This window comes from Balaenoptera musculus, chromosome 10, assembly GCF_009873245.2.
Source record: "Balaenoptera musculus isolate JJ_BM4_2016_0621 chromosome 10, mBalMus1.pri.v3, whole genome shotgun sequence".
Classification (NCBI taxonomy): Eukaryota; Metazoa; Chordata; class Mammalia; order Artiodactyla; family Balaenopteridae; genus Balaenoptera; species Balaenoptera musculus.
Genome location: NC_045794.1, coordinates 15809832 through 15837340, shown reverse-complemented (window position 1 = coordinate 15837340; position 27509 = coordinate 15809832). Strand labels below are relative to the sequence as shown.

The 27509-nt window shown below is 38.9% G+C and overlaps 1 protein-coding gene across 12 annotated transcripts in view; it reads right to left on the bottom strand.

The window, feature by feature from the left end:
• Window positions 1-27509, bottom strand: part of PLEKHA5 (pleckstrin homology domain containing A5) — a 239560-nt gene that overhangs the window by 178488 nt on the left and 33563 nt on the right. The window contains exon 4 of one of the 12 annotated variants that reach the window (XM_036865731.1): window positions 1894-2169. The exons of the other annotated variants lie outside the window; for them this stretch is intronic. Within the exon in view, the coding sequence (XP_036721626.1) occupies window positions 2130-2169 (40 nt within the window). The 3' untranslated portion in view covers window positions 1894-2129. Of the gene's footprint in view, window positions 1-1893; window positions 2170-27509 lie in introns of those variants that run through there. 12 annotated transcript variants of the gene reach the window in all.

Sequence of the window (27509 nt, the reverse complement as noted above, 5' to 3'; positions counted from 1 at the left end):
CGATTTTCCTTACAAAAAAAAAAAAAAAAAAAATCTTCCCATTCTATTGCCCAGGTGCAAAACACAGTCCCGGCACAAGGGCGACAATCAACTACCGCTAACTTAAGAACCCAACAGCACATGACTGACCCACTGAATATGGTAGAGAATATAGTATTCATGTTATCACAAAGAGTATCTCCTATGTTTTCTTCTAGAAGTTTTATGGTTTTAAAAAATAGATCTATGATCCATTTGGATTTTTATATAAAGCATAAGGTACGGGGTTGAAGTTCTCTCTCTCTCTCTTTTTTTTGCATATGAATGTCCAGTGGTCCCAGCACTGCTTGTTAAAAAGACTAACCTTTCTCCACTGCAATACCTTTGCACCTTTGTAAAAATAAATAAATAAATTGACCATATTTCTATGGGTCTCCTTCTAGACTATTTTACCCCACTGCTATATTATTATTGTATAGACTTTCCCTGAGGTCACACTGTCTTGATTACTGTGGCTTTAGAGTAAGCCTTGAAAACAAGTAGTATGAGTCCTCTTACTTTGTTCTTTTAAAACATTTTTCTGGCTTAAATTAAATAAATATATAAATAAATCCACATAAATTTCAGAAGAGCTAATTCAGCTGTCTTACGTAGGGTAAATCTATACTTACAAGCAGCTATTCTTACAGGGTGTTGTTGGAACTCACAGCCAATACCAAGTGTTTCTTTATCCTCATATTAAAAAAAATATTAAAATCTTCCCAGGTGCAGTTAAAGGAGCTGATCGTCTCCATGATTCCCAGACCTTTTATCAAAGTCTGTGACAGAATTTAAATGCTCACCCCCTCAACTGATTTCTTCTTAATAATCTCCGTTTGGGGAGACATAAGTTGGCATTACAGTTCTCAAGCTATAAAAAAAAAAGCTGTTTTTCTCTAGCACCTCCCCACCCCCGCCCCATTAAGTCAAGCCAGGCTGCTTGGGGTTTCTCTCTGGAGTAGGGGAAAGAAAGAGACTAGGAGAAATATCTCTATCTCTACTGTAGCTATGATTCTCATTTTACATCTTAAACTGCAGAAAAATTTTCACTTAAGATTTTATGAACTTTGTGCAATTGTCTTATTGGCCAAATCCCCAAAGACAGTCAGAAATTAGTAACAGTAACAGATGACAACTATAAACAGGAGTTTTACAGCTGTGGTTTTTGAAGCATATGAGTTGTGGCACAGTCATCCTCGCAAGTAATTCAACTACCCTCCCAGCCAGGCTGCTCACTTTTAACTGAAGTATACGAGGAAAGACAGCCAAGTTTCAAAAAATCATGTGGACTCCAAAACTGAAGGATGATAAATTACCTATAAAATAATTACAGGGAGAATTCAGTCATATTTTGTGCAGAAATTTATTGATCTCCGTTAACTGGGTTGAAATGCCCAACAACAAAACCTTAGATAATCATAGTCACTGATGCCCTTTTTTTCCCCTTACAGTTTGTTTACAGGGAAAAAAAAAACCACTCTGTAAACACAGAGTGTAAATATGATCAATCAAAACTTAAAACACAAAAGAAAGCCATTAAATTATTCACTGAATGTCTTTAAGGCCAGGTTGAAAATGAACCTCTATAAATAAAACACCATCCCACCTACCACAAGTCAGATGGGTGATCCATATTCCATCCACTCCAGAGGTTAAGAAGAAACCTTTCCAATTGAAGAGTGTGACTCTTCAATTTACGACCCGAGTTTCCCACAATTTAATTAGGCTAAAGTCAAGGACCAAGATAAAAATGGCGTCATTAAGATTCTTCTGAATTGCTACCTTACCAGTGTCCCTCATACAATTAAACGTTTTTACCTCACTCATTCTTATACTTCCAACTTTTTTGTTTAGAAACAAAATACTCGCAGAAACTTCAATACCCAAGTATAGGTTTGGTACAGGGTTTATTTTTTAATTTAAGGAGGGAAAAAAGAAACATTCCAGATAAGCCAAGCACAAAAAGATTTTTTTTTGATCATACAGCAAAGGTCACACACTTGTGTTTTACCAATAAATGAAAACTAGCAAGAGATGGAGTTCACTGGGATCAGGGTTTCTACCTGACCTTGTTTGACATTTTAATGCAGGATTTATATGCAGGCTACTTCCTAGAGTGGTTCACGCAGGGCTAGGGCTTGCTGGGCAGCTCTAGAACAGACAGAACACACACAATCAACAATGCATAGTAAATACTGATAAAATATTCATTTCTTTTGCATATTGCTTTCTCTCTACACATGGTGCTTAACATTCATGTCTTATCTCACACTGCTGCGTGAGGAATGAGAAGAGAATGAACGACAAACAGTTTATAAAAAAGAGTGGACTCTGGTGAGGAGTGTTGATAATGGGGAGGCTATGCATGTGTAGGGGCAGGGGGCATATGGGAAATCTCCTTCCTCTTTATTTCGCTGTGAACCTAAAATTGCTCTAGAAAATAGAGCGGAGAAAAAGGTACACAAAGTAGAAGAACTGCAGGTTATCAGTAATGGCCCGACAGATGCCCAGTCCAAGCTCTGTCTAAGAGACTGTGGCCCAATTAAATCTTAACCTGGTTTTCACCTAAGCCCTTTCACGGGAGCCACCGATGATCCTGTGGGATGCAGAAGACAGGTCTGGGAGACCCTAATTGTATAAACACATGCAAGGTCACAAAAAGGACTCGCTAATGGGTTCTTCAATTTATATATTTCCTGGATGTACATATTTTTTTAAATTGAATGAAAGATGCTTTAAATTCTATAGTGCTTTACACTTTTTAAAAGTTTCACACAAATGATTTCATATAGTCCCATAATAACCCTTTTCTCCCCCACTACCCCTATATTGCCCCTCCCCCCCTTCCCTCTCCCCCTGGTTGGTAACCACTGGTTTGTTCTCTGTGTCTGTGGGTCTGCTTCTTTTTTGTTTTATTCACTAGTTTGTTATGTTTTTAGATTCCACATGTAAGTGCCATCACACAGCATTTGACTTTCTCTGTCTGACTTCACGTAGCATAATGCCCTCCAAGTCCTGGAGGGGCCTACATTCTGTTTCACATTTTAATGTTTATGAAATTGGGTTCATCTTAGATTCAATGTTTGAATTTAATGTAGTAGTTTGTTTGTTTTTTTCCCCAGAAAAGTAGGTATTAAACCACTGGCCAATCTTTCAAAGTGTCTCAGAAGTCAATGTGAAACTCGAGTCTACCACTGCTAGACAGAGGCAGTCAACTCAGCACTGTCATACGAATCAATGTACACTGGATGGGTAAAGGCCAGAAGGTGTTTGAGACCCTCCCAGTACCGGACAGGAAGAGAGGGCTCTGATTCTCTTCCATGTAGTATCAGCGGAAACCAACTAGGCAAACAACCCTAACGCCATTCATTAGTGGTGGCTTTAGTTTACAAACACTTCCCCCCACCCTTTTTTTTTTTTTTTTAACTTGATAATCTTTAAATAGACCTTCACTTAGGTCCAAAGATAAAGCTGAAAATTGGTCTAAGTTAACCACTGGGTCTAAACTAGCTGTACTAGACATCAGCCAAGCTGCTAAACCCATTATGGATAACCCAATTTTTCTTTAAGCGTAAAAAAGAAGAGAAAGATGACACATACTTTCTAGGACTACTATCAGAATAAAATAAACCAAGCAATTTGTTTTATCTTTCATAAGTTATCTTGAAATAATAACTATTGCATCTCATTATTTGCATGTCTTCAGTTATAAAGTAACTCAAAGTATGTTACTTTAATCCTGTGTGACAGCAGTTAATCTCACTTTGCAGAAAAAGAAACAAGAGACTCAAAGGGGTTACATGGCTTAGAATCTGGTCTGGGATTCGAAGCCAAGTCTGGCTGATTCCAAAGCCCAGCTTTTTCCATTTCATCAAGTTGGCTCCAGAATATTGATTTACTATTTCACCATCACTGATTTACCATTTCACCATCATTCACTTACCTTTAACTGTATTTCTGAATATAACACATTTTTAAAAGAAATCTCAAAATTTGCATTACCCACTACTATTACACCCTTTCCCTTATAAGGGAAAGAAGAGCTCTTTCTTATTGATGTTATTTGTAATAAAGCATTATGAAAATCAGAACGTGTGCAGGTGTGTGTACGGGGGAAGAGGAATACGTGGGAAGATACAGAATTTTAAGTAAATTTAACATTCAAACAAAGGGAAAGATATTGGTACCAAATTTTTATTTCTCCTACCCAAAAGAAATTGCTAGATAGCTATTAGTTTGTAAATCACAGCAATAAACTGCGTCCACTTCAGAGTCTTGTGGTTTCCACAGATGTACTTGCCACAATTGATTTGTTTCATCTATGGCATAAATAAGGTATAACTCACTGTGGCTGTACAAACTCTGAAGTTTACTTTGTATTATGATAGCCTATTTACACATAAAGCAGAAAAAAATTTTTTTCCACTGATGGAATCCAAATACATGATTTCAATGAAAAGTAAATCTCAAAAACCATTAAGTCAGCCAAGGAGAATACTTCAAAAGAAATGAAGCAAAATGGCAGCCAGGAGTTGGTTCCTTCTGTTTATCTGCAACAGCTTATATCCTGAAGCCAATCTGAAGGCTGTCTCTATTCAAAACACATGGCTTTAATGGATTGAACTCTATGGTTCAAAAGTAATCACGATCTCCTTCAGGGGCTGGGTGTTGGGGGAGACAACATATAGAAGCTTCCAACTAGTATGCACCAGTATGAAGAAGTAATCTCTTCATTAAGTAACTGTACTATGCTTTTAGACTAGAATGGCAACACGGCCTGCAGTGAAATATGGAATTATCAGCAACCAGAAAGAACCCACACTACCAAGGAAAGAACCCACACTACCAAGGATGCCTTACAGAAGGATGACGCCTAGGAACATCTCCAGTATCCAATGACAACTGGAAGAGGGCCATCTCAAGGGCTGTCATTTTCCCCAGCAGTATTTAGCTTCCCTGCATAGGGAAGCTGATCTAGGGTTAAGAGTTTTTCTCGGTGTTTATAGCAAAATGGAAAAGAACATGAGGAAATCAGATGAGATCTGTGGAGTTGAGAAGATCAAAGGAATATGTCATAGACATTAGTTGGGAAGGCTCACCACCTCACAGTTCTCCTGACACTTACAAGAGCCCTAAAGGCCACATCTGTACTCTTAAAGTTGAAGCATAAAAAAATGCTTTTTTGGTTCAAAATCAGCCCAATAACAGCAAATTATTATGATTCAATCTATTGATACCACATATGGCTCTGTCCTCCCATTCACCAAGCAAATCTGATTCTCTCTCTTGGGAATTTGAGACTTGAGTGAAGAGATGGTCAGAGCTGAGTCACCTTACTGAAAGCGTTCCAGAGGCTTCAGAAGCTCCTACTGCTAGGGCCCTTGATTCCTGCCCCGCACAAAATCTGCCTGTGCAACAATTTATTCAAGACTGCAAGCTCCCCAAGAATCCTTTCAATGACCCATTTTAACAACTAAGTTCTTTTGATGAGGTTAGACTTGAGTTTCTGTCCCAGCAGCACAAGGAACCTTAACAAATACTGTGAGCCTGGGAGGCTGCACAGGTGGTTCCAGCTGACCCTTGAGTCATCAGTCCAGGACCCAAATTTTGTTTCTCTTTCTGTTGCTCACAGAACCTGGGCATGACTGCTGAGTAAGCGAAATACAGCAAGCAAGCAAGGTTTCCTCTTTCTTCTTCCAGAGACCTTACAGTTGTTGCACATACACAGACTTGCTCAAAGCATGTTATGTAAACCGAAGGAGAGGATTATGTTAATATAATGTCTAGAGAGGCTCAAGAACTTCGGTTATTTTTAATAGTAACTTTAATAGTCACACAGGTTAAGGAAATTAAAGTAATATAAAGTGCTCATTAAAAATACAGTCCCTCATGGAAGCAACCTAAGTGTCCATCGACAGGTGAATAGATAAAGAAGATGTGGCACATACATACAATGGAATATTACTCAGCCATAAAAAGAAACGAAATTGAGTTATTTGTAGTGAGGGGGATGGACCTAGAGTCTGTCATACAGAGTGAAGTAAGTCAGAAAGAGAAAAACAAATATCATATGCTAACACATATATATGGAATCTAAAAAAAAAAAAAAAAAGGTTCGGAAGAACCTAGGGGCAGGACAGGAATAAAGACGCAGACGTAGAGAATGGACTTGAAGATACAGGGAGGGGGAAGGGTAAGCTGGGATGAAGTGAGAGAGTGGCATGGACATATATACACTACCAAATGTGAAACAGCTAGTGGGAAGCAGCCGCATAGCACAGGGAGATCAGCTCGGTGCTTTGTGACCACCTAGAGGGGTGGGATAGAGAGGGTGGGAGGGAGATGCAAGAGGGAGGAGATATGGGGATGTATGTATATGTATAGCTGATTCACTTTGTTATAAAGCAGAAACTAACACACCATTGTAAAGTAATTATACTCCAATAAAGATGTTAAAAAAAAAAAAAGAACAAAGTTGAAAAACAAAAAAAGAACCCCACAGCCCCTAAAGTTATCATGATCCCAGTTTCCACTAAAAAGAATCTATTTTAACTTCACGCAGCACACAGCCTCACAGGTATACCCGCCTCCCCCATGACTCGGTGTGAGACGGCATGAAGAGCACAGGAAATGGCAGCCAAGTAGAGCCTCGTGTAATTAGATGATAAACCTGTAACTGGGGACGAGCTCGGAGTATGGAGAAGATTTCCTAACTCTAAGAGCATACCATACCCTCTGAGCCAACGAAAGGGACTTCACCTTCTCCACGATACAGTGTTTAATGCTTAGTGATGTTGCCTTTTGTTTGAGGCAATGTGGCTCTCTCTGCTTCAAACGGCCCAGAGAACTGAAAACTTTCTCCCGTACTCCATCCTAGTCATTAATTAGAAGGATAATTTAAAATACTTCATAATAGTTTTATATGTGTTCATACAATCCTATACATTTAAAAAAGTTAATTCTACTGCGACTAGTAACCAACTACTTGGCAAAAATAGATTAGACTCTATGTGCAAAACCGTTTCCAGGTAGACTAGAAATGTAAATATGAAGAATAAAAACACAAACATATAGAAGGAAATACAGCTACGTTCATAATCCAAGAATAAATCCAAGCATGACGCCAAAAACAGACATCAAAAAAGGAAAAGACTGATAGATTTCACTACAACAGAACAAAAACTTCTCTGGCAATAAAGAAACGACAATCAAAATACAAATGAAAAACGTATTAAAAATCAAAAGAAAATGACTAATTTATCAAACAAAAATGGATACTGAAGACAATCAATTTGGAGACCAATACAGGAATGTGTATCGGAACCTTAAAAATGGGCTTACCTTTTGACCCATCAAATTCTACTTCTAAGAACTTACTCTTTGAAAACACTTTTCTTACCAAGGATTCGCTTTAGCATTGTTAATGCTTAGCAAAAATAAATCAAACAAAAACTGCCACTACGAGCATGTTAAATTATAATCATCCCATTCGTTCAATGAAATAATCTACTGCCATTAAAAAACAGAGTGAGATCTATCTCTATTCATTGACATGAAAAGATAATCACAATGTACTACTAGTAAGTGGGAGAGGGGGGAAACAGATCAAAAAACAATAAAGATGATGTGCACGGCAAAGACTACGGACTATGAAAGTACATTCTTGTGAGTACGTTCTCTGCAACAGAACAGGAGCCGAGCTGTAACCTTGGAGCTACATGCTGAAGGTGGCAGAGACACCAAGTTCCTGAAAGACTGCGAGGGGTGGAAACAGCCCCACCCTACCCCCATCTGGAGCATCTACCCTGGGCTGCTGTGTGAGAGGAAAATAAACTGTTGTGTCTGTGCCATTACATTTCAGGCCTACATTCAGTAGCTTCGTCTACCCTGACTAGTAGAGTAGAATACCAGCAGTTTTACTTTTTAAGGAAATCTATATGTGCACGTAACTATTTAAAAAGATCTAGAAAGATATGCATAAAAACGTATCTTTATGATATTTAACCCTATGGTTGCATGCAGTTTTAAACTCTTTTATTCTCATTGCTGTATAGCGCTTCATTGTGTGACTATGCCTCAATTTATTTACCTACTACTGACGGGCATTTGAGTAGTTTCCAGTTTTTTTTGCTGTTATTATACGTGTCTTTTAGTGAACATATATTCATATTTCTGTTCGGTACTTACATAAGAGAGCAATTATTGGGTCACAGGATATGCATATGTTCAGCTTTAGTAAATATGAACAAACTAAATATTTCAAAGTGATGGCGCCAACTTGCACTTCCACCAGCAGCACAGGAGAGTTCTAGCTGCTCCACATCCTTGCCAACACTTCTTTTTCACTGTCTCCCTTCTGGTGGGTAAGTACCATATGCTTTTAATTATTCTCAACATAAAATAATTTATTATCTAAAATTAAAGGAAGTTTAATTACAGTGCACCTCTACAATGACATGTGATTTCAAAGCTATTTATAAATGTGTTCTCAGTGATGTAAAATAATGTCTAGAAAACAGTAAAAGAACATCGGCCGCCACTCTGTAAAGTGAATTAGTTGTAGACACTTGCAACCTGACCTTCTTTGACTTAAAGAAAACTATTCTCCCCATGCTTGTAATTCACTTGGAAACATCACGTGGGCTCTGACGTCAGAGTGCCTGGGCTGGAGTCCTGCGTCCACGACACACGGTGCAGTGTGACCTCGGGCTCCAACCTCACTAACTGGCCACTTCTGACCTTGCACCACTTGAAGGAAAGGTTAAGAGCTTGGTTCCTACAAGTAAGCTGCCTGAGTTCAAACCCTGCCTGCAATTTCATAAATCTCTCTGGGCCTCACCCTCATCTATAAGTAGAGAAAAAAAAAAGGTCGAACACCACATGAGACTGCATGAGGAATAAATGGATGTTTATATGCACAGCACCCAGGACGCTGTCTGACATAACTGTACATTTGCAACTATCACTACTGCTGCTGCTGCTGCTAGGACCACCGTCACCACCACCAGTCACATATCTAATAGACAGATACATAAATAAATAAATAAGAAGCCAATGAAATCATCAGAAGGCAAGATAGCACCTGGACCTCAATACACCTGAGCTTATTCTCTAAGACTGACAGTTAATCATCTGCGATCACGTGGCCAGACAGTTAGGGGTCTCAGGCAACCTTCCCCTTTACCTACTTCCAAGTAGATTCAAAATCCTTTGCAAGTCAGGTGGAAAGACAAGCTTCCACCAGGGAAATCCCAACACAAAGCACAAAGATAGTGAAATATGGGCACCATTTTGTATCTGAAAATTCGTTACAATGATATTTGCAATAGCCTCCCAACTCATTTTTCTACATCTATTCTGGCCTCTCTAACCTCGTCTCACTGGATGAGGTTTTCAAAACAGAAATGTGATGCTGGCACTCTTCTGCTCTGAGGACAAACATCCTCACGTTAAGGACATGTTTTGTCCACGTTAAGGACAAAAATCCTTAACATGGCCTTCATGATCCTGCTTGGTAATGATTCCGTGCCTACTTCCCCTGCCTCAGCTTGCCCCAGACTTCTCCATCTACAAAAACCCACCACACTTCCTCCCTCCAGAGGGCTTTTGGGAAAACGTTTCCCTGTGCCTACCATGAGCCGCCTTTCTGTCTTTGCCTGGATAATTCCCGTTTATCCTGTGGATCTCGATTCAGTCAACTGCCTGCAGACTAGGTCTTATGACACTGTGAGCCCCTCCTTCACTAAGCTTATCACACTTGCAATTTGACCTTGATTTGTGTGACAGCTGGTTTACTGACTGCCTCCCCCCGCAAAACAAAGGCTCCATGAGGACATCTGTGCTCACCACAGTAACCCTGGTGAAGAACACACAACCTAGGGCAACGGAGAGGCTGAATTCACATCTTCTGGTCGATCAAATGAATAAAGAAAATGGAAGAAATGAAAGACTGTGGCATGAAAGTATCTCGGGTCAAACCTACAGGGAAATGACAGGATTTCAAAACCTGAAGCTGTCAGCATAGCTAAGGACTATAAAAACATTATCTCTGCAAGAGCGCATCAGCCCACAGCCAAGTTTCCAAAGTGGAAAAAAAAAAGAGGCCTCAGAAGACCTGCAGAGTCTCATGTAAGCGTGATGCCAACACCAAAATCAAGACTTCTGCGGTTTCCTAAATCAAATAAGCGACTGCATCTACTGCCACTTTCATCTGTCTTCTGCGTAAGGAAACTACATTCAGTTCACCCCTTTTGAACGACACATTTTAGCTCTCCTTGGTTCCCAGAAGAATCTGAGATCAGGTTACGGCTCCAAGGTTACCCTGGAGAGACTGCTTTCATCACTGGTCTATGGGCAAAGTCTGGACTGCAAAAAGGGAAACCATCCTGAACAGATACAACAACTGGGTACGTATGGGGTAAGGTAAGGTGGGGTCTGGGTGTGTGAACAGTTCTCATCCTGTTTATGAAAACAGAGAGTAGGGATTATCTGTCTGGATGAATATATGCAACAACTTCCTTCACTTTTTATTTTTTCGTAGTGGAAAGAGAATGTATAGAAGTTTTTTGTTTGTTTTTAGTTGCGGCATGCAAACTCTTAGTCGCGGCATGCATGCGGAATCTAGTTCCCCGACCAGGGATCGAACCCGCACCCCTTGCACTGGGGGCGTGAAGTCTTACCCACTGGACCACCAGGGAAGTCCCTATGTATAGAAGTTTTAAAGCTGGCTTATTTGATAAATTTGTTAACTCAATTTAAACAAAATATAAGGGGGACTGCACAGTAACAGACACAAGGGTCACAAAGAGTGACAAATGACAGGTCAAATGGTCTACATAATTAGGAAAAACTAAATTGACGTTTCCATGATCACTACTACTTTCAAAAGGAAGAAAGGGAGAAAAGGTGAAATACACAGGGCTTTTTTAAAAGTTGTTTATCATTACATATAATAGCTACCAACACAGAAACCTGACACTTAACTGGTAAACTGCATGATCTGGAACTTCTCCTGGACAGCTGACAGTCTTTGAGTAGGTGCCAGGGACGCAAGTTCCTGGCTCACAGCCACTAGTCAGCTGAGGTACAAAAGGACAAATTTGGGATGTGGCAGACCATTTAGGGGTGATAATCAACAATGTGCAAAAGTTGAGTACAGACACAAAGATCCCACCCAGGGGAAGACAGCCAGACACTCAAATGAAAAACAGAGGCAAAAGCAGACATAATTAGGTAATACTGTTATCTTTGGCCATTTAGGTATAAAACATCAGGAACAAGACATTTAGTACCATGATGTATTTGCATGACTGCAGTACGTTTCAATGAGGTCAATATTACCTGGAATAAGCTAGATAATATTAAATCAAGTATTAAATTTAGATTAAATTTTCTTCAACCCTGTCCTAATCTGGGACTTCTTTTATGTTTTAGCATTAGAAAAGAATTGTTACTCTTTTTTTTTTTTAAAGCCCACACACAATTTATAGAAAAAAAAAAAAAGTGCACTAGGAGAGGCTGTATAGTGTCACATTAAGAGTAAGCACTTTGGGACCAGATACCACCTGTGTGACCTTGGGCAGTCATTCACCTCCTTTTGCCTCAGTTTCCTTCTGTAACATGTCAAAAATAATAGTATCTACCTCCTAGTTACAAGGATTAAGCGTATTAATATTTATAAAAGTACAAAGACCTGGAACACGGCATGCTTTTGTGTAAGTATCTGTTGAAAACACACTCTTTACATTCTTTGCTTCCTTTAGTTAAGTCGATTTCTAAAATTCCATGTCATAAAACACATGAGTTTAAGTATATATTTTAAGAGATCTAATTGCTCATACGTTCTACTCATGCTATAAATACCTTCTGCTCATGCAACAAATTCTATTAAAAGAAAAGTGCCCATCTTTTACTTTTATTCAACTTACATAAAGGAATGGCCACAAAAAAATAGCCATCACTTACTGAGTACTTACTTCGTACTATTCATACTTTACGTCACTTGGCCCTTACAACAATCCTATAAATTAGATGTTCTTAACCCCATTTCATAGATGAGGAAACTGAGATGCAGAGAGGTTAAATGACTTGCCCAAGGACACAGCTAGTAAGGTTAAAACACAGCTAATAATGTTAAAGCTGGAATTCAGATCTGGGTTTTTCTGATTCCAAAGTCTAGCTTCTTAATCACAAAACATCTTGCTTCTAAAAATAGTTTTGTCATCTACTAGGTACAACGGTCTTTAAATACGTAGCTTAAACGTAGGTAGACCTAAAAAAAAAAAAATCAGATCTTAATAAAAACTAGCTTTTTAAATAGTAAATGGGTATTACAGAGCACTTGGTAATAAACATAGTAGTTTCTCATAATTACTTCTAAAATCAAACCGACCAACTGAAAAATCGTTGTACTAACAAGTATCACAACAGTTAGCTGAAAATGCTGGGACACCATCATTTCAGAATATTATTTATTTCTGAAAAGAGTGAAAGGGAATTCTTTTTTTTTTTTTAAGGAGTGAGATGCTGAGGCTTGGGACGTGGACGTCTGTGTCCATACACTAGTGATTTTGAATTCCCAGATGCCCTGGAACTCTCTGGGCCCACTTCTCCCCAAGAAAGGCTAGTGCTGACCCCTTGCTTGAAGATGACGCAGAAGCCTCTGCCTTGCAAGGCAGCAGGATAAGCAGGGGCCCCGACTGGTTTCCTCCTAAGAGCTGAATAAGAGGGGTCCTTTGGTCCAGGATAAATATTAATATAGCTGGTGTCAATACAAAGCAAAGAGCTGGAGTTAAAATGCCTAATTTCTAAATCATATTTTTAAGTTCAAATGAGTCACTCATGAAAGTAAAATGTGAAAATAAGTATAATGGGAACACTAAATGCAATTGCCAGTATTCCACTCCTTTTGTACAGGAAGTAAGGGAGGGGTGGGAGGAGCAACACAAAAGCCAGCGGGCCCTGACATCCAGGCACACAGCTACCTCTGGTATTGCAGTGAACAACGGGGCAACTACATTCGGATTTACATCACAACACCCTGTTCACTACTTGCTCAAGATGAAATAAAGAGTTTCCTAGTGAAATCCAATTTCCTAGTCTGTAAACTTGTCTACACATGCATATCCCCTTAGGAATGGGATCTTTTACCCAATGTTCTATTCCCTAAGGATCCAATCATGGTGCCTCCAGAGTCAGCCTTCAATACATCTTCGCTACTGAAGTGAGAAGTTACTAAATCTTCCACACTTCTACACATTTTACAAATTGAAAGGGCAGGTAAATAATGGTACCTGGGACAATACTAATTACTTTCCCTTTTGGGAACCCTCTTTAAAACTGCTCACAGTATAACTAGGATGTCGCCACACCCGCTAATGTGGTCTGTGTGTTTAAATAGTCTGACCAAAACATACAGAAGTTCGAGAGAATACAAGACATTATAAATCACTAAGCGTAGGAAGTTCCCCAGAGCAGACGCTGCAGAGAACCTGCCCTGTCTTGGTCACCGCACAAGCTGAACAGGTATTACAGGTTTCTAGTTTGAGCTCTTTTCTATACTCTATACTTCAGACCTTATCTCTGAATGTCAAAGATTCCATCACTGCCTATGTAAAACTGATTAAGGATGTGAGCGAACTAAACACTCTCCCAAAATCTGTAAAAATTATGTCTAAGATGCTAACATAAAAGGTTCCTATTCAGAAATAAGATTCTTTTGATCGAAGCTTTACTATATGATTGAAAGGAGACAAGGGTTAAACAACAAAGAAGTGAGGTACTCACATCCCACGTTTCTAAATAAAACAACAAACGTGTGCCAAGCATCAGGGATGGACCAGGTATAAGGGTGCATGCATGTAAGCTTGACTTAATGGTGTGATAAGAGCTCATACTCCTTAAAAAGCCACTTACAGAATACTAAATAAGAAAACCAAACTTCACATGATACTTCCTAGAAGAACGGTAATCTGTCCATCTGTGGGAACACCATCTTCACCCGATCAGGAGAAAATTTTTCAGGAGCTCCAAAACCATAACCTTTAAGGTATTTTGCACATTCTGAGTGGATGCGTGTGTCCCCTAAACCAGAGTCTTCATGGAGGAAAGAGCAAGGTTGTTTTCGTTTTTGTTTTTACCTCCTGGCAGGAGGTTCTTTAATTGGCTGTTTTCGAGGAGAAAAGTTGAGGAAACACTGGGGGTGGGGGGGGGGGAGGTGTTGGGATTCCAATGGGGAGGGTTCTGAGCCAGGCAAACAAGGAGATTTTAAAGAGTGGGAAACGGTGTCAAAGAAGAAGGATAACATAGTAGCCACACTGAAAAGGAACCAATGAATCTGGCTATTAAAAAATAATTTGGAGCAAAGTGGGAAAGAAATACCGAGAATGTGAGGAAGTTAAGGGATGCCCTTCAGAAAGGGGGAGGCTTGAGCCAGTTTTCTGATCTGAAGAAATGAAACAGAAGGTAAAAAGGGTGACCATATAAGCCAGGGGTCCCAACATCCGGGTCGTGGACCAGTACCAGCCCACGGCCTGTTAGGAACCAGGCCGCACAGCAGGAGGTGAGCAGCGAGCAAGCAAAGCTTCATCTGGGGCTCCCCATGGCTCGCATTACCTCCTGAACCATCCCCCCTCTGAGACTGGTGCGTAGAAATATTGTCTTCCACGAAACCAGTCCCTGGTGCCAAAAAGGTTGGGGACTGCTGATAGAAGCAACATCCGAGACTTCGGGGTTGCAACGGAATCAACAGCAGAAGGGGAAGAAGAGTTTCTCTTGGAAGAAAAGAACAAAGGTCACTCCTTTAAAACAGACAGAATGGAGGCAAAGATGGGATAAAACTGTATCTTGGTCTGGGTGGTGGAAGAAAAAAAATTCTTATCAGGCAGCCTTACTCTTCTCTAGAGAGAGAAGGGACAGGGGTTGTTGGATAACCTCTGAAGAGGTATTCGAAACCATTTAAAGGGTCACTGAGTATTACTGAGGACCCAAGTGAGACTCAGAAATTAGAAATTTATAACGGCCCCAAATGGCAGAGTTATTTTTCCCAAAGAGCAGATAAGAAGATCTGGGTAAGTAGTCCACACTGAAAAACTTAGAATGGAAAACATGAACAAAAAGTCAGCCACAGTTTTCCAGAGGACACTGGAACTCACCAGCAACAGACAGTAGACGTAACATTCGGGGGCATAAACACCTCCACCTCAGACAGGATGGCGGAAAGACAAACATAGGTGGGTTCAAACTCTTGCACCTGGTTAACTAGCTATGACGTTGGTCAAGCTAACCTACCTCTGATTTCATTTGTATCATATTTTGCATTGTGCTTTGTCAATCATTTCACGTCTTTTGTTTGTTTGTTTGTTTCCCTTGTTTAGGGAAAGGTCTTGTGACTTTGTTTTTGCCTTTATGTTATTTCATTATTCTTTATACAGCAGGTTCTTATTAGTCATCCATTTTATACATATTAGTGTATGCATGTCAATCCCAATCTCCCAGTTCATCCCACCAACAGCCCCGCCACTTTTCCCCCTCAGTGTCCATATGTTTGTTCTCTACATCTGTGTCCCTACTTCTGCCTTGCAAACTGGATCATCTGTACCATTTTTCTAGATTCCACATATATGCGTTAATATACAATATTTGTTTTTCTTTTTCTGACTTACTTCATTCTGTATAACAGTCTCTAGGTCCATCCACGTCTCTACAAATGACCCAATTTCGTTCCTTTTTATGGCTGAGTAATATTCCATTGTATATATGTACCACATCTTCTTTATCCGTTCGTCTGTCGATAGGCATTTAGGTTGCTTCCAAGATCTGGCTATTGTAAATAGTGCTGCAATGAACAGTGGGGTGCATGTGTCTTTTTGAATTATGGTTTTCTCTCGGTATACACCCAGTAGTGGGAATGCTGGGTCATATGGTAATTCTATTTTTCGTTTTTTAAGGAACCTCCATGCTGTTCTCCATAGTGGCTGTATCAATTTACATTCCCACCAACAGTGCAAGAGGGTTCTCTTTTCTCCACACTCTCTCCAGCATTTGTTGTTTGTAGATTTTCTGATGATGCCCATTCTAACTGGTGTGAGGTGATACCTCATTGTAGTTTTGATTTGCATTTCTCTAATAATTAGTGATGCTGAGCAGCTTTTCATATGCCTCTTGGCCATCTGTATGTCTTCTCTGGAGAGATGTCTATTTAGGTCTTCTGCCCATTGTTTGATTGGGTTGCTTGCTTTTTTAATATTGAGCTGCATGAGCTGTTTATATATTTTAGAGATTAATCCTTTGTCCATTGATTCATTTGCAAATATTTTCTCCCATTCTGAGGGCTGTCTTTTCCTTTGGTTTATACTTTCCTTTGATGTGCAAAAGCTGTTAAGTTTCATTAGATCCCATTTGTTTATTTTTGTTTTTATTTCCATTACTCTAGGAGGTGGGTCAAAAAAGATCTTGCTGTGATTTATGTCAAAGAGCGTTCTTCCTATGTTTTCCTCTAAGAGTTTTATAGTGTCCGGTCTTACATTTAGGTCTTTAATCCATTTTGAGTTTACTTTTGTGTATGGTGTTAGGGAGTGTTCTAATTTCATTCTTTTACATGGAGCTGTCCAGTTTTCCCAGCACCACTTATTGAAGAAACTGACTTCTCCATTGTATATCCTTGCCTCCTTTGTCATGGATTAGTTGACCATAGGTGTGTGGATTTATCTCTGGGCTGTCTATCCTTTTCCATTGATCTGTATTTCTGTTTTCGTGCCAGTACCATATTGTCTTGATTACTGTAGCTTTGTAGTATAATCTGAAGTCAGGGAGTCTGATTCCTCCAGCTCCATTTTCTTCTCTCAAGATTGCTTTCGGTATTCGAGGTCTTTTGTGTCTCCACACAAATTTTAAGATTTTTTGTTCTAGTTCAGTAAAAAATACCACTGGTAATTTGATAGGGATTGCATTGAATTTGTAGATCACTTAGGGTACTATAGTCATTTTCACAATATTGGTTCTTCCAATCCAATAATAACATGGTATATCTCTCCATCTCTTTGTGTCATCTTTGATTTCTTACATCAGTGTCTTATAGTTTTCTGAGTACAGGTCTTTTACCTCCTTCGGTAGGTTTATTCCTAGGTATTTTATTCTTTTTGTTGCAATGGGGAATGGGATTGTTTCCTTAATTTCTCTTTCTGATGTTTTGTTGTTAGTGTATAGGAATGCAAGAGATTTCTGTGCATTAATTTTGTATCCTGCAACTTTACCAAATTCATTGATTAGCTCTAGTAGTTTTCTGGTGACATCTTTAGGATTTTCTATGTCATCTGCAAACAGTGACAGTTTTGCTTCTTTTCCAATTTGGATTCCTTTTATTTCCTCTTCTTCTCTGATCGCTGTGGCTAGAACTTCCATAACTATGTTGAATAATAGTGGTGAGAGTGGACATCCTTGTCTCGTTCCTGACCTTAGAGGAAATGTTTTCAGTTTTTCACCATTGAGAATGATGTTTGCTGTGGGTTTGTCGTATATGGCCTTTATTACGTTGAGGTAGGTTCCCTCTATGCTCACTTTCTGGAGAGTTTTTATCAAAAATGGGTGTTGAATTTTGTCAAAAGCTTTTTCTGCATCTATTGAGATGATCATATGGGTTTTTTTTTTTGTTTGCCTTTTTTTTTTCACACACACACACTGTATTTTATTTTTACAAGAGATAAACTGACACCAAGCATTGTAAATGGATTACCACAACAAAAGCAACAATGATTGCAATTACCAAACATGAAACACACTCATACTATGTCATAATATTGACATTCAGTCCAGTAATCCTGCACTGTAACAGCTCCTTTACTTTGCAGTGAAAATTGATTTGTATATTTTTTGCCTCTGAGTCCTTGTGGGATGTTTTTTATTAATATTCAAACAGAAAGTCACAAAAATTATAATCATCCTCATCAGTTCACTCAGTCCCATGTAATTAATTTTTTTGTATCTTGATCTTTTGTTAGCACTTTTATGAATTCATCAGTTTTCCATTAGAGTTCTGAAAATGCTTATTCATTCAGTTCAGCAGTATAGTCAGTTACCAGAAACCTGTACTTGTCAGAGTCTTTTCCATGAATTCCTTGAAGATGAAACCCTTTTATAGGAACATTTTTGCAAAAGCATCAGAGTACACGAGAACTGTCTGTAAATGATAAAAGACTTAAAAATGACCACGGTTAAAGATTTGATGAAAGTTCATAACAATGCAATTGACAAGGAAATGTAGTTATTTCTGAGATATATATTTTAAACTAATAACTAGAATTATGACTTATAACATTATATCAGAATATATAAGATTTTTAGAAACTTCATGTAATGTCTGAAACATTTATATTAACATATTTCCATACAAATAACCCAAAGAAAGTTTAGTATTAGTTGTTTTTTGTTTGTTTTTTTATACTGCAAGTTCTTATTAGTCATCAATTTTATACACATCAGTGTATACATGTCATCCCAATTGCCCAATTCAGCACACCACCATCCCCACCCCACCGCGGTTTTCCCCCCTTGGTGTCCCTACGTTTGTTCTCTACATCTGTGTCTCAACTTCTGCCCTGCAAACCGGTTCATCTGTACCATTTTTCTAGGTTCCACATACATGCGTGAATATACGATAGTTGTTTTCCTCTTTCTGACTTACTCCACTCTGTATGACAGTCTCTAGATCCATCCACGTCTCAACAAATGACTCAGTTTCGTTCCTTTCTATGGCGGAGTAATATTCCATTGTATATATGTACCACATCTTCTTTATCCATTCGTCTGTCGATGGGCATTTAGGTTGCTTCCTGGCTATTGTAAATAGTTCCGCAATGAACATTGGGGTGCATGTGTCTTTTTGAATTATGGTTTTCTCTGGGTATATACCCAGGAGTGGGATTGCTGCATCATATGGTAATTCTATTTTTCATTTTTTAAGGAACCTCCTAACTGTTTTCCATAGTGGCTGTATCAATTTACATTCCCGCCAACACTGCAAGAGGTTCCCTTTTCTCCACACTCTCTCCAGCATTTGTTGTTTGTAGATTTTCTGATGATGCCCATTCTAACTGGTGTGAGGTGATACCTCATTGTAGTTTTGATTTGCATTTCTCTAATAATTAGTGATGTTGAGCAGCTTTTCATGTGCTTCTTGGCCATCTGTATGTCTTCTTTGGAGAAATGTCTATTTAGGTCTTCTGCCCATTTTTGGATTGGGTTGTTTGTTTCTTTAATATTGAGCTGCATGAGCTGTTTATATATTTTAGAGATCAATCCTTTGTCCGTTGATTCATTTGCAAATATTTTCTCCCATTCAGAGGGTTGTCTTTTTGTCTTGTTCATTGTTTCCTTTGCTGTGCAAAAGCTTTGAAGTTTCATTAGGTCCCATTTGTTTATTTTTGTTTTTATTTCCATTACTCTAGGAGGTGGATCAAAAAAGATATTGCTGTGAATTATGTCAGAGAGTGTTCTTCCTATGTTTTCCTCTAAGAGTTTTACAGTGTCCAGTCTTACATTTAGGTCTTTAATCGATTTTGAGTTTATTTTTGTGTATGGTGTTAGGGAGTGTTCTAATTTCATTCTTTTACATGTAGCTGTCCAGTTTTCCCAGCACCACTTATTGAAGAGACTGTCTCTTCTCCATTGTATATCCTTGCCTTGTTTGTCATAGATTAGTTGACCATAGGTGTGTGGGTTTATCTCTGGGCTTTCTGTCTTGTTCCATTGATCTATGTTTCTGTTTTTGTGCCAGTACCATATTGTCTTGATTACTGTCGCTTTGTGGTATAGTCTGAAGTCAGGGAGTCTGATTCCTCCAGCTACGTTTTTTTCCTTCAAGACTGCTTTGGCTATTTGGGGTCTTTTGTGTCTCCATACAAATTTTAAGATGATTTGTTCTAGATGATTTGTTCTCCCTAAAAAATGCTATTGGTAATTTGATAGGGATCGCATTGAATCTGTAGATTGCTTTGGGTAGTACAGTCATTTTCACAATATTGAGTCTTCCAATCCAAGAACATGGTATATCTCTCCATCTGTTGGTATCATCTTTAATTTCTTTCATCAGTGTCTTACAGTTTTCTGCATACAGGTCTTTTGTCTCCCTACGTAGGTTTATTCCTAGGTATTTCATTCTTTTTGCTGCTGTGGTAAATGGAAGTGTTTCCATAATTTCTCGTTCAGATTTTTCATCATTAGTGTATAGGAATGCAAGAGATTTCTGTGCATTAATTTTGTATCCTGCAACTTTACCAAATTCATGGATTAGCTCTAGTAGTTTTCTGGTGGCATTTTTAGGATTCTCTATGTATAGTATCATGTCATCTGCAAACATTGACAGTTTTACTTCTTCTTTTCCAATTTGGATTCCTTTTATTTCTTTTACTTCTCTGATTGCCGTGGCTAGGACTTCCAAAACTATGTTGAATAATAGTGGTGAGAGGGGACGTCCTTGTCTCATTCCTGATCTTGGAGGAAATGCTTTCAGTTTTCACCATTGAGGATGATGTTTGCTGTGGGTTTGTCATATATGGCCTTTATTATGTTGAGGTGGGTTCCCTCTATGCCCGCTTTCTGGAGAGTTTTTATCATAAATGGGTGTTGAATTTTGTCAAAAGCTTTTTCTGCATCTATTGAGATGATCATATGGTTTTTATTCTTCAATTTGTTAATGTGGTGTATCACATTGATTGATTTGCATATATTGAAGAATCCTTGCATCCCTGGGATAAATCCCACTTGATCATGGTGTATGATCCTTTTAATGTGTTGTTGGATTCCGTTTGCTAGTATTTTGTTGAGGATTTTTGCATCTATATTCATCAGTGATATTGGTCTGTAATTTTCTTTTTTTGTAGTATCTTTGTCTGGTTTTGGTATCAGGGTGATGGTGACCTCATAGAATGAGTTTGGGAGTGTTCCTTCTTTCACAAATTTTGGAAGAGTTTGAGAAGGATGGGTGTTAGCTCGTCTCTAAATGTTTGATAGAATTCACCTGTGAAGCCATCTGGTCCTGGAATTTTGTGTGGTGGAAGATTTTTAATCACAGCTTCAATTTCATTACTTGTGACTAGTCTGTTCATAATTTCTGTTTCTTCCTGGCTCAGTCTTGGAAGGTTATACATTTCTAAGAATTTGTCCATTTCTTCCAGGTTGTCCATTTTATTGGCATAGAGTTGCTTGTAGTAGTCTCTTAGGATGCTTTGTATTTCTGCGGTGTCTGTTGTAATCTCTCCTTTTTCATTTCTAATTTTATTGATTTGAGTCCTCTTCCTCTTTTTCTTGATGAGTCTGGATAATGGTTTATCAATTTTGTTTATCTTCTCAAAGAACCAGCTTTTAGTTTTATTGATCTTTGCTACTGTTTTCTTTGTTTCTATTTCATTTATTTCTGTTCTGATCTTTATGATTTCTTTCCTTCTGCTAACTTAGGGTTTTGTTTGTTCTTCTTTCTCTAGTTCCTTTAGGTCCAAGGTTAGATTGCTTATTTGAGATTTTTCTTGTTTCTCGAGGTAGGACTGTATTGCTATAAACTTCCCTCTTAGAACTGCTTTTGCTGCATCCCGTAGGTTTTGGATCATCATGTTTTCATTGTCATTTCTCCCTAGGTATTTCTTGATTTCCTCTGAAATCTTCAGTGATCTCTTGGTTTTTTGGAAACCTAACCTCTAACCTTCATGTGTTTGTGGTTTTTTTTCCCTGTAATTGATTTCTAATCTCATAGCGTTGTGATCGGAAAAGATGCTTGATATGATTTCAATTTTCTTAAATTTACCGAGGCTTCATTTGTGACCCAAGATGTGATCTATCCTGGAGAATGTTCCATGTGCACTTGAGAAGAAAGTGTAATCTGCTGTTGTTAGATAGGATGTTGCAAAAATATCAATTAAATCTATCTGGTCTATTGTGTCATTTAAAGCTTGTGTTTCCTTATTAATTTTCTATCCGGATGATCTGTCCATTGGTGAAAGTGGGGTCTTAAAGTCCCCCAATATTATTGTGTTACTGTCGATTTCCTGTTTTATGGCTGTTAGCAGTTGCCTTATGTATTGAGGTGCTCCTATGTTAGGTGCATAAATATTTACAATTGTTATATCTTCTTCTTGGACTGACCCCTTGATCAATATTTAGTGTCCTTCCTTGTCTCTTGTAACATTCTTTATTTTAAAGTCATTTTATCTGATATGAGTATTGCTACTCCAGCATTCTTTTGATTTCCATTTGCATGGAATATCTTTTTTCCATCCCCTCACTTTGTCTGTATATGTCCCTAGGTCTGAAGTGGGTTTCTTGTAGACAGCATATATATGGGTCTTGTTTTTGTATCCATTCAGTGAGCCTGTGTCTTTTGGTTGGAGCATTTAATCCATTCACGTTTAAGTAATTATGGATATGTATGTTCCTATTGCCATTTTCTTAATTATTACGGGTTTGTTCTTGTAGGTCCTTTTCTTCTCTTGTATTTCCCACTTAGAGATGTTCCTTTAGCATTTGTTGTAGAGCTGGCTTGGTGGTGCTGAATTTTCTTAGCTTTTGCTTGTCTGTAAAGCTTTTGATTTCTCTGTCGAATCTGAATGACATCCTTGCCAGCATCTTCTCGATCTTTGCCTCCATTCTTTTTCTGAGGTCCTGGATCATCTTCACTATCATTATTCCGAATTCTTTTTTTGGAAGGTTGCCTATCTCCACTTCATTTAATTGTTTTTCTGGGCTTTTACCTTCTTCCTTCATCTGGTACATGGTCCTCTGCCTTTTCATTTTGTCTTTCTCTGAATGTGGTTTTCATTCCACAGGCTGCAGAACTGTAGTTCTTCTTGCTTCTGCTGTCTGCCCTCTGGTGGATGAAGCTATCTAGGAGGTTTGTGCAAGCTTCCTGATGGGAGGGACTGGTGGTGGGTAAAGCTGGCTGTTGCTCTGGTGGGCAGAGCTCAGTAAAACTTTAATCCGCTTGTCTGCTGATATGTGGGGCTGGGTTCCCTCCTTGTTGGTTGTTTGGCCTGAGGCAACCCAACACTGGAGCCTACCTGGGCTCTTTGGTGGGGCTAATGACAGACTCGGGAGGGCTCCCGCCAAGGAGTACTTCCCAGAACTTCTGCTGCCAGTGTCCTTGTCCCCACAGCCACCCCCCGCCTCTGCAGGAGACCCTCCAACAGTAGCAGGTAGGTCTGGCTCAGTCTCCTAATGGGGTCACTGCTCATGGGTCCTGATGCACACACTACTTTGTGTGTGTCCTCCAAGAGTGGAGTCTGTGTTTCCCCCAGTCCTGTCGAAGTCCTGCAATCAAATCCCTCTAGCCTTCTAAAGTCTTATTCTCTAGGAATTCCTCCTCCCATTGCCAGACCCCCAGGTTGGGAAGCCTGATGTGGGGCTCAGAACCTTCACTCCAGTGGGTGGACTTCTGTGGTATAAGTGTTCTCCAGTTTGTGAGTCACCCACCCAGCGGTTATGGGATTTGATTTTATTGTGATTGCGCCCCTCCTACCGTCTCACTGCAGCTTCTCCTTTGTCTTTGGATGTAGGGTATCTTTTTTGGTGAGTGCCAGTCTCTTCCTGTCAATGATTGTTCAGCAGTTAGTTGTGATTCTGGTGCTCTCGCAAGAGGGATTCTCACTTTTTTTTTTTTTTATAAATTTATTTATTGCATTTATTTATTTTTGGCTGCACTGGGTCTTTGTTGCTGCAGGCGGGCTTTCTCTAGTTGCAGTGAGCAGGGGCTACTCTTCGTTGTGGTGTGTGGGCTTCTCATTGTGGTGACTTCTCTTGTTGCAGAGCACGGGCTCTAGGTGCATGGGCTTCAGTAGTGGCTCGCGGGCTCGGTAGTTGTGGCTCGTGGTCTGTAGAGCGCAGGCTCAGTAGCTGTTGCACACAGGCTTAGTTGCTCCGCGGCATGTGGGATCTCCCCAGACCAGGGCTCGAATCCGTGTCCCCTGCATTGGCAGGCGGATTCTTAACCACTGCACCACCAGGGAAACCCCTCACATGTCTTTTTAAAAAGGCACATGTTAAATGCTACCCATAAATAAGAGAAAATATACAAAATCAGATAAAGTATCTAAAAGTACCTAGATTGGTGCCTGGCTTCGCGGGCACTCAGTAGATGTTTGTTGATATGCAAAACAGCTTCTGATGGAAGATTACAAATTCCTTAATAATTTATTACATATGACAATCATTCCCTGCATTTTATATTTACAGGTATAACTTATTTCATTGGGAAGGGGCTACAAGGTGAAGATAGACTCCAATTTGCTTTTTTCCCTACATACAAATAGTACCCCAAGGAATCGAGGGAATACAGAGATCTGGGGATGGATTTCAGAAAATCCATTAAGTTAGGCAAGAAAGAAATTATCCTTTATCATCACTGATCTCTAACTGAAATTTACCATTTCCTTTAATTATGAATATAGACAACAGGCCACACTTGTATTAGCAGCACCTCTGATTTTTATCAACAAGAAAATTCAGATATTTTATATCATATTATATTCACTGCAGATATCCTGAAATATCATTTACATTCATTGCCACTCCAAAATTACCAGTTATCAGACTCACTTTTAGACTTTATTTAATGTGATATAGATATTACTGTATCACAAATATGTTTGAAAATTGTCCTATCTGTATTTCAATATAATTGGCCTGCTCTGCAATCATACAGTTGCGCGCGCGTGTGTAATACAGATTTTAAAAAGGTTAAGAACTTCTGCTTCAAAGGACGGTTCAGACCCTGCAGACTTTCCCTCTCGGTGCTCTATTCCAAGAGATTCCCCCCTCTTTCTCTCCTCTTTCCCAGTCTGCCCTCCTCACACCCCTCTTCCATCCTGCCTGGCTTCAAATGCAAGGAACTTGGGAAGAGACAGAGGGGCAAGGAGGAAAACCTATGGCCAATTCTGCATCCCTTTTCTCCTCTCCCCTCAAATATGATCATCATTTCTATTCACAGCCTCTAAGTCCATTTCCTCTCCTAAACTCTGAAGTGTCTTGTGCTCCTTAAACCCTAACACCAGTATCAGTGATAAAATGTCCAGGGTAGTCAGCGTGCCACTCTCAATCGGACAAATCACAGCTTTTTAATGCCCAAAGACCCATAACCTGCGTGGCTACACAACTGATTGAAGGGGGTCTATCAAACAACAAGGAGACAGTCGGATAGGGAGAGGTGGGCAGTGGAGGGAACGGGCTGGGAAGGGAGGGGGCCTGCAGAAAGAGTTTTTATTTCCCATCTTCCTAGTGTTGGAAGGAAAGAAGGAATGAATAAAGGAAAACACATACACACACACACTCATACTTGGAGAAACCAGCACATGGGCTATGAAACTGCTCTGGGAAAGGAAGAAGAAAGAGTAAGACTGTGTCCCCACTGGAAGTGGGCCAGGAAGAAAAGAAACACTGGGTGAATATAGAACAGTGAAGACAGAGGACCTGCTGGTTAGTTCTTGGTAGAAGAGGACTCAGCCAAGCACCTAGTTCAGACTAAGAAGTGTCCAAATGGGAAGCCCAGGTTTGTTCATATTCGCATGGGTCTTCTCCCCAGCTTCCATGTACCCAGAACAAAACTCCACTGGAGACCCTATAGCAAGCCCAGGAGCCATCTGCCGAAGCTTAGAGCTAGAGAAAGAGGTTTCCATCACACTTGATTAAGAAGGGAGGGGGAAGGCAAAGGAGAATCCTTACAATGTTACAGTAGAGGGATGTATCTGCCCCCAAAAATACTGCAGATGAAGTAAGTTTTCCAGTACTATCAGCATTACACATCATGAGTTGGCTGATTTACCTACACATTATTTCTATGAGACAATGCACTTGTGCAAGTTCTAAACAAATGATTCATATAAAGTCTGAACATGACACATGACGAAGAACTACTTTTATTAATTATGCACCAAAGCACCAAACAAATGTAGGAACAGAAAATAAGAAAGTAAAAGTTTAAGAAATGATGAAAACATTAAGACAGTGGTAAACATCTTTAAAAAAAAAATAACAAGGAATATTTTGATATTTTACACAAATTTTAGTTGATTACACTTTATTATTAAAACCAGATACACATAGCGAAGCCAAGCTTAAATTCAGTATATAAATTCAATGCTTTAACATAAATTTTAAAACACACACAAATTGGTTATTTTTCTACGCTATACCTCTATAAAAACATTTTTCAATGAAATGCCTTTTTTGTTTTTCATACACAAGACACATTCTCAATTAACCAGAAAATCAACATGAGGAACAGTATTTACATGATACAATGTTACCCTTCTAAAAGATGAAGCAAAAATTGTGTAGTTACAAGACATATAGAAAAATAAAACTAGAACTTCTTTGCTTCTGACGTATGAGTAAAATAGCTTTAGAAAAACATTTTGTTATTCTAGCAATTAATGTTCAAATAAGAATATTTTAAGCTCAAGTTGATGTAACAGCATCCTACTGCTACTTGAAAATACTGGGATGTGATGACACACCAAGACTGTAAACACTCGGAGGAAATGGAAAAGCCAGCTGCATTTTTCCAAAGTAACTGTGAATGCTGACCCTTCCGTACTTACTACAGTACTTGTCTAATTACACCGTCTAGTTTTTCCCCCTATAATTTCAAGTATGATTTCATCACTACCTTGCTAATATAATACTTGGAACAAAATTTCTATCTAAATTTATTCACAAGGCCTACATTCTTACAAGATGAAATGTTTAAGTGCTTTATTCTTTAAATTCACAAAGCAATCTGACAAGGAATATATCCTAAAACTGAAGGGTCGAACTACAAAGTGCATAGAGAGACGGTGCCTTATAATTTTGGTTCCTTTAAATCTTAAAACATTGCAAGAAAAAAAAATATTGTCTTCATGGAAATGACTTGAAAGGATGAATTATGTCCAGCAATTTCATGTTCAAGAAAAATCTGTTTTACCCATAAATTACCCGTTTTCTTTGCCTCAATAGAAAACATTTTCCCAAAAAGGTTCAATATAACACTCTTATATGGAAGGAGAGTTAAAATTAAATAGAAACCCATTTCTTGTGGAAGAATAATGCATAAATTAGTGGTCATCACTTTAAAATCATCCACCAAGATGCTGGCAGAAACAAAATCAGAGCTTGCCTAGCACACAGTAGAAGCTCACTAAGTATTTGTTAAGTAAAGCAATTTAATGTTTAAAAACTTTCCAGTGGGAGTAAATTGAAAGTTGGAGTAGCAACCTGTCCTCTCATTCAAATTACTTAAGTGTAAATTCTGTAATAAGGAAAAACATTAAACTAAGGTAAATGTATAATAATTCCATTTTATATTAAAACAAACTTGTATTTCAACATAAATACAAAGCAATTGCTACAGCAATAAACCTAATTGTGAACTTCCTGCACTTTCCCAAAAATGATTGCATCATAGTACAATTGTTTTTAAAAGATCTCTGATTTACATCAGATGACTAATTTTTTTCTTTTTTTTTTTGGGCCAT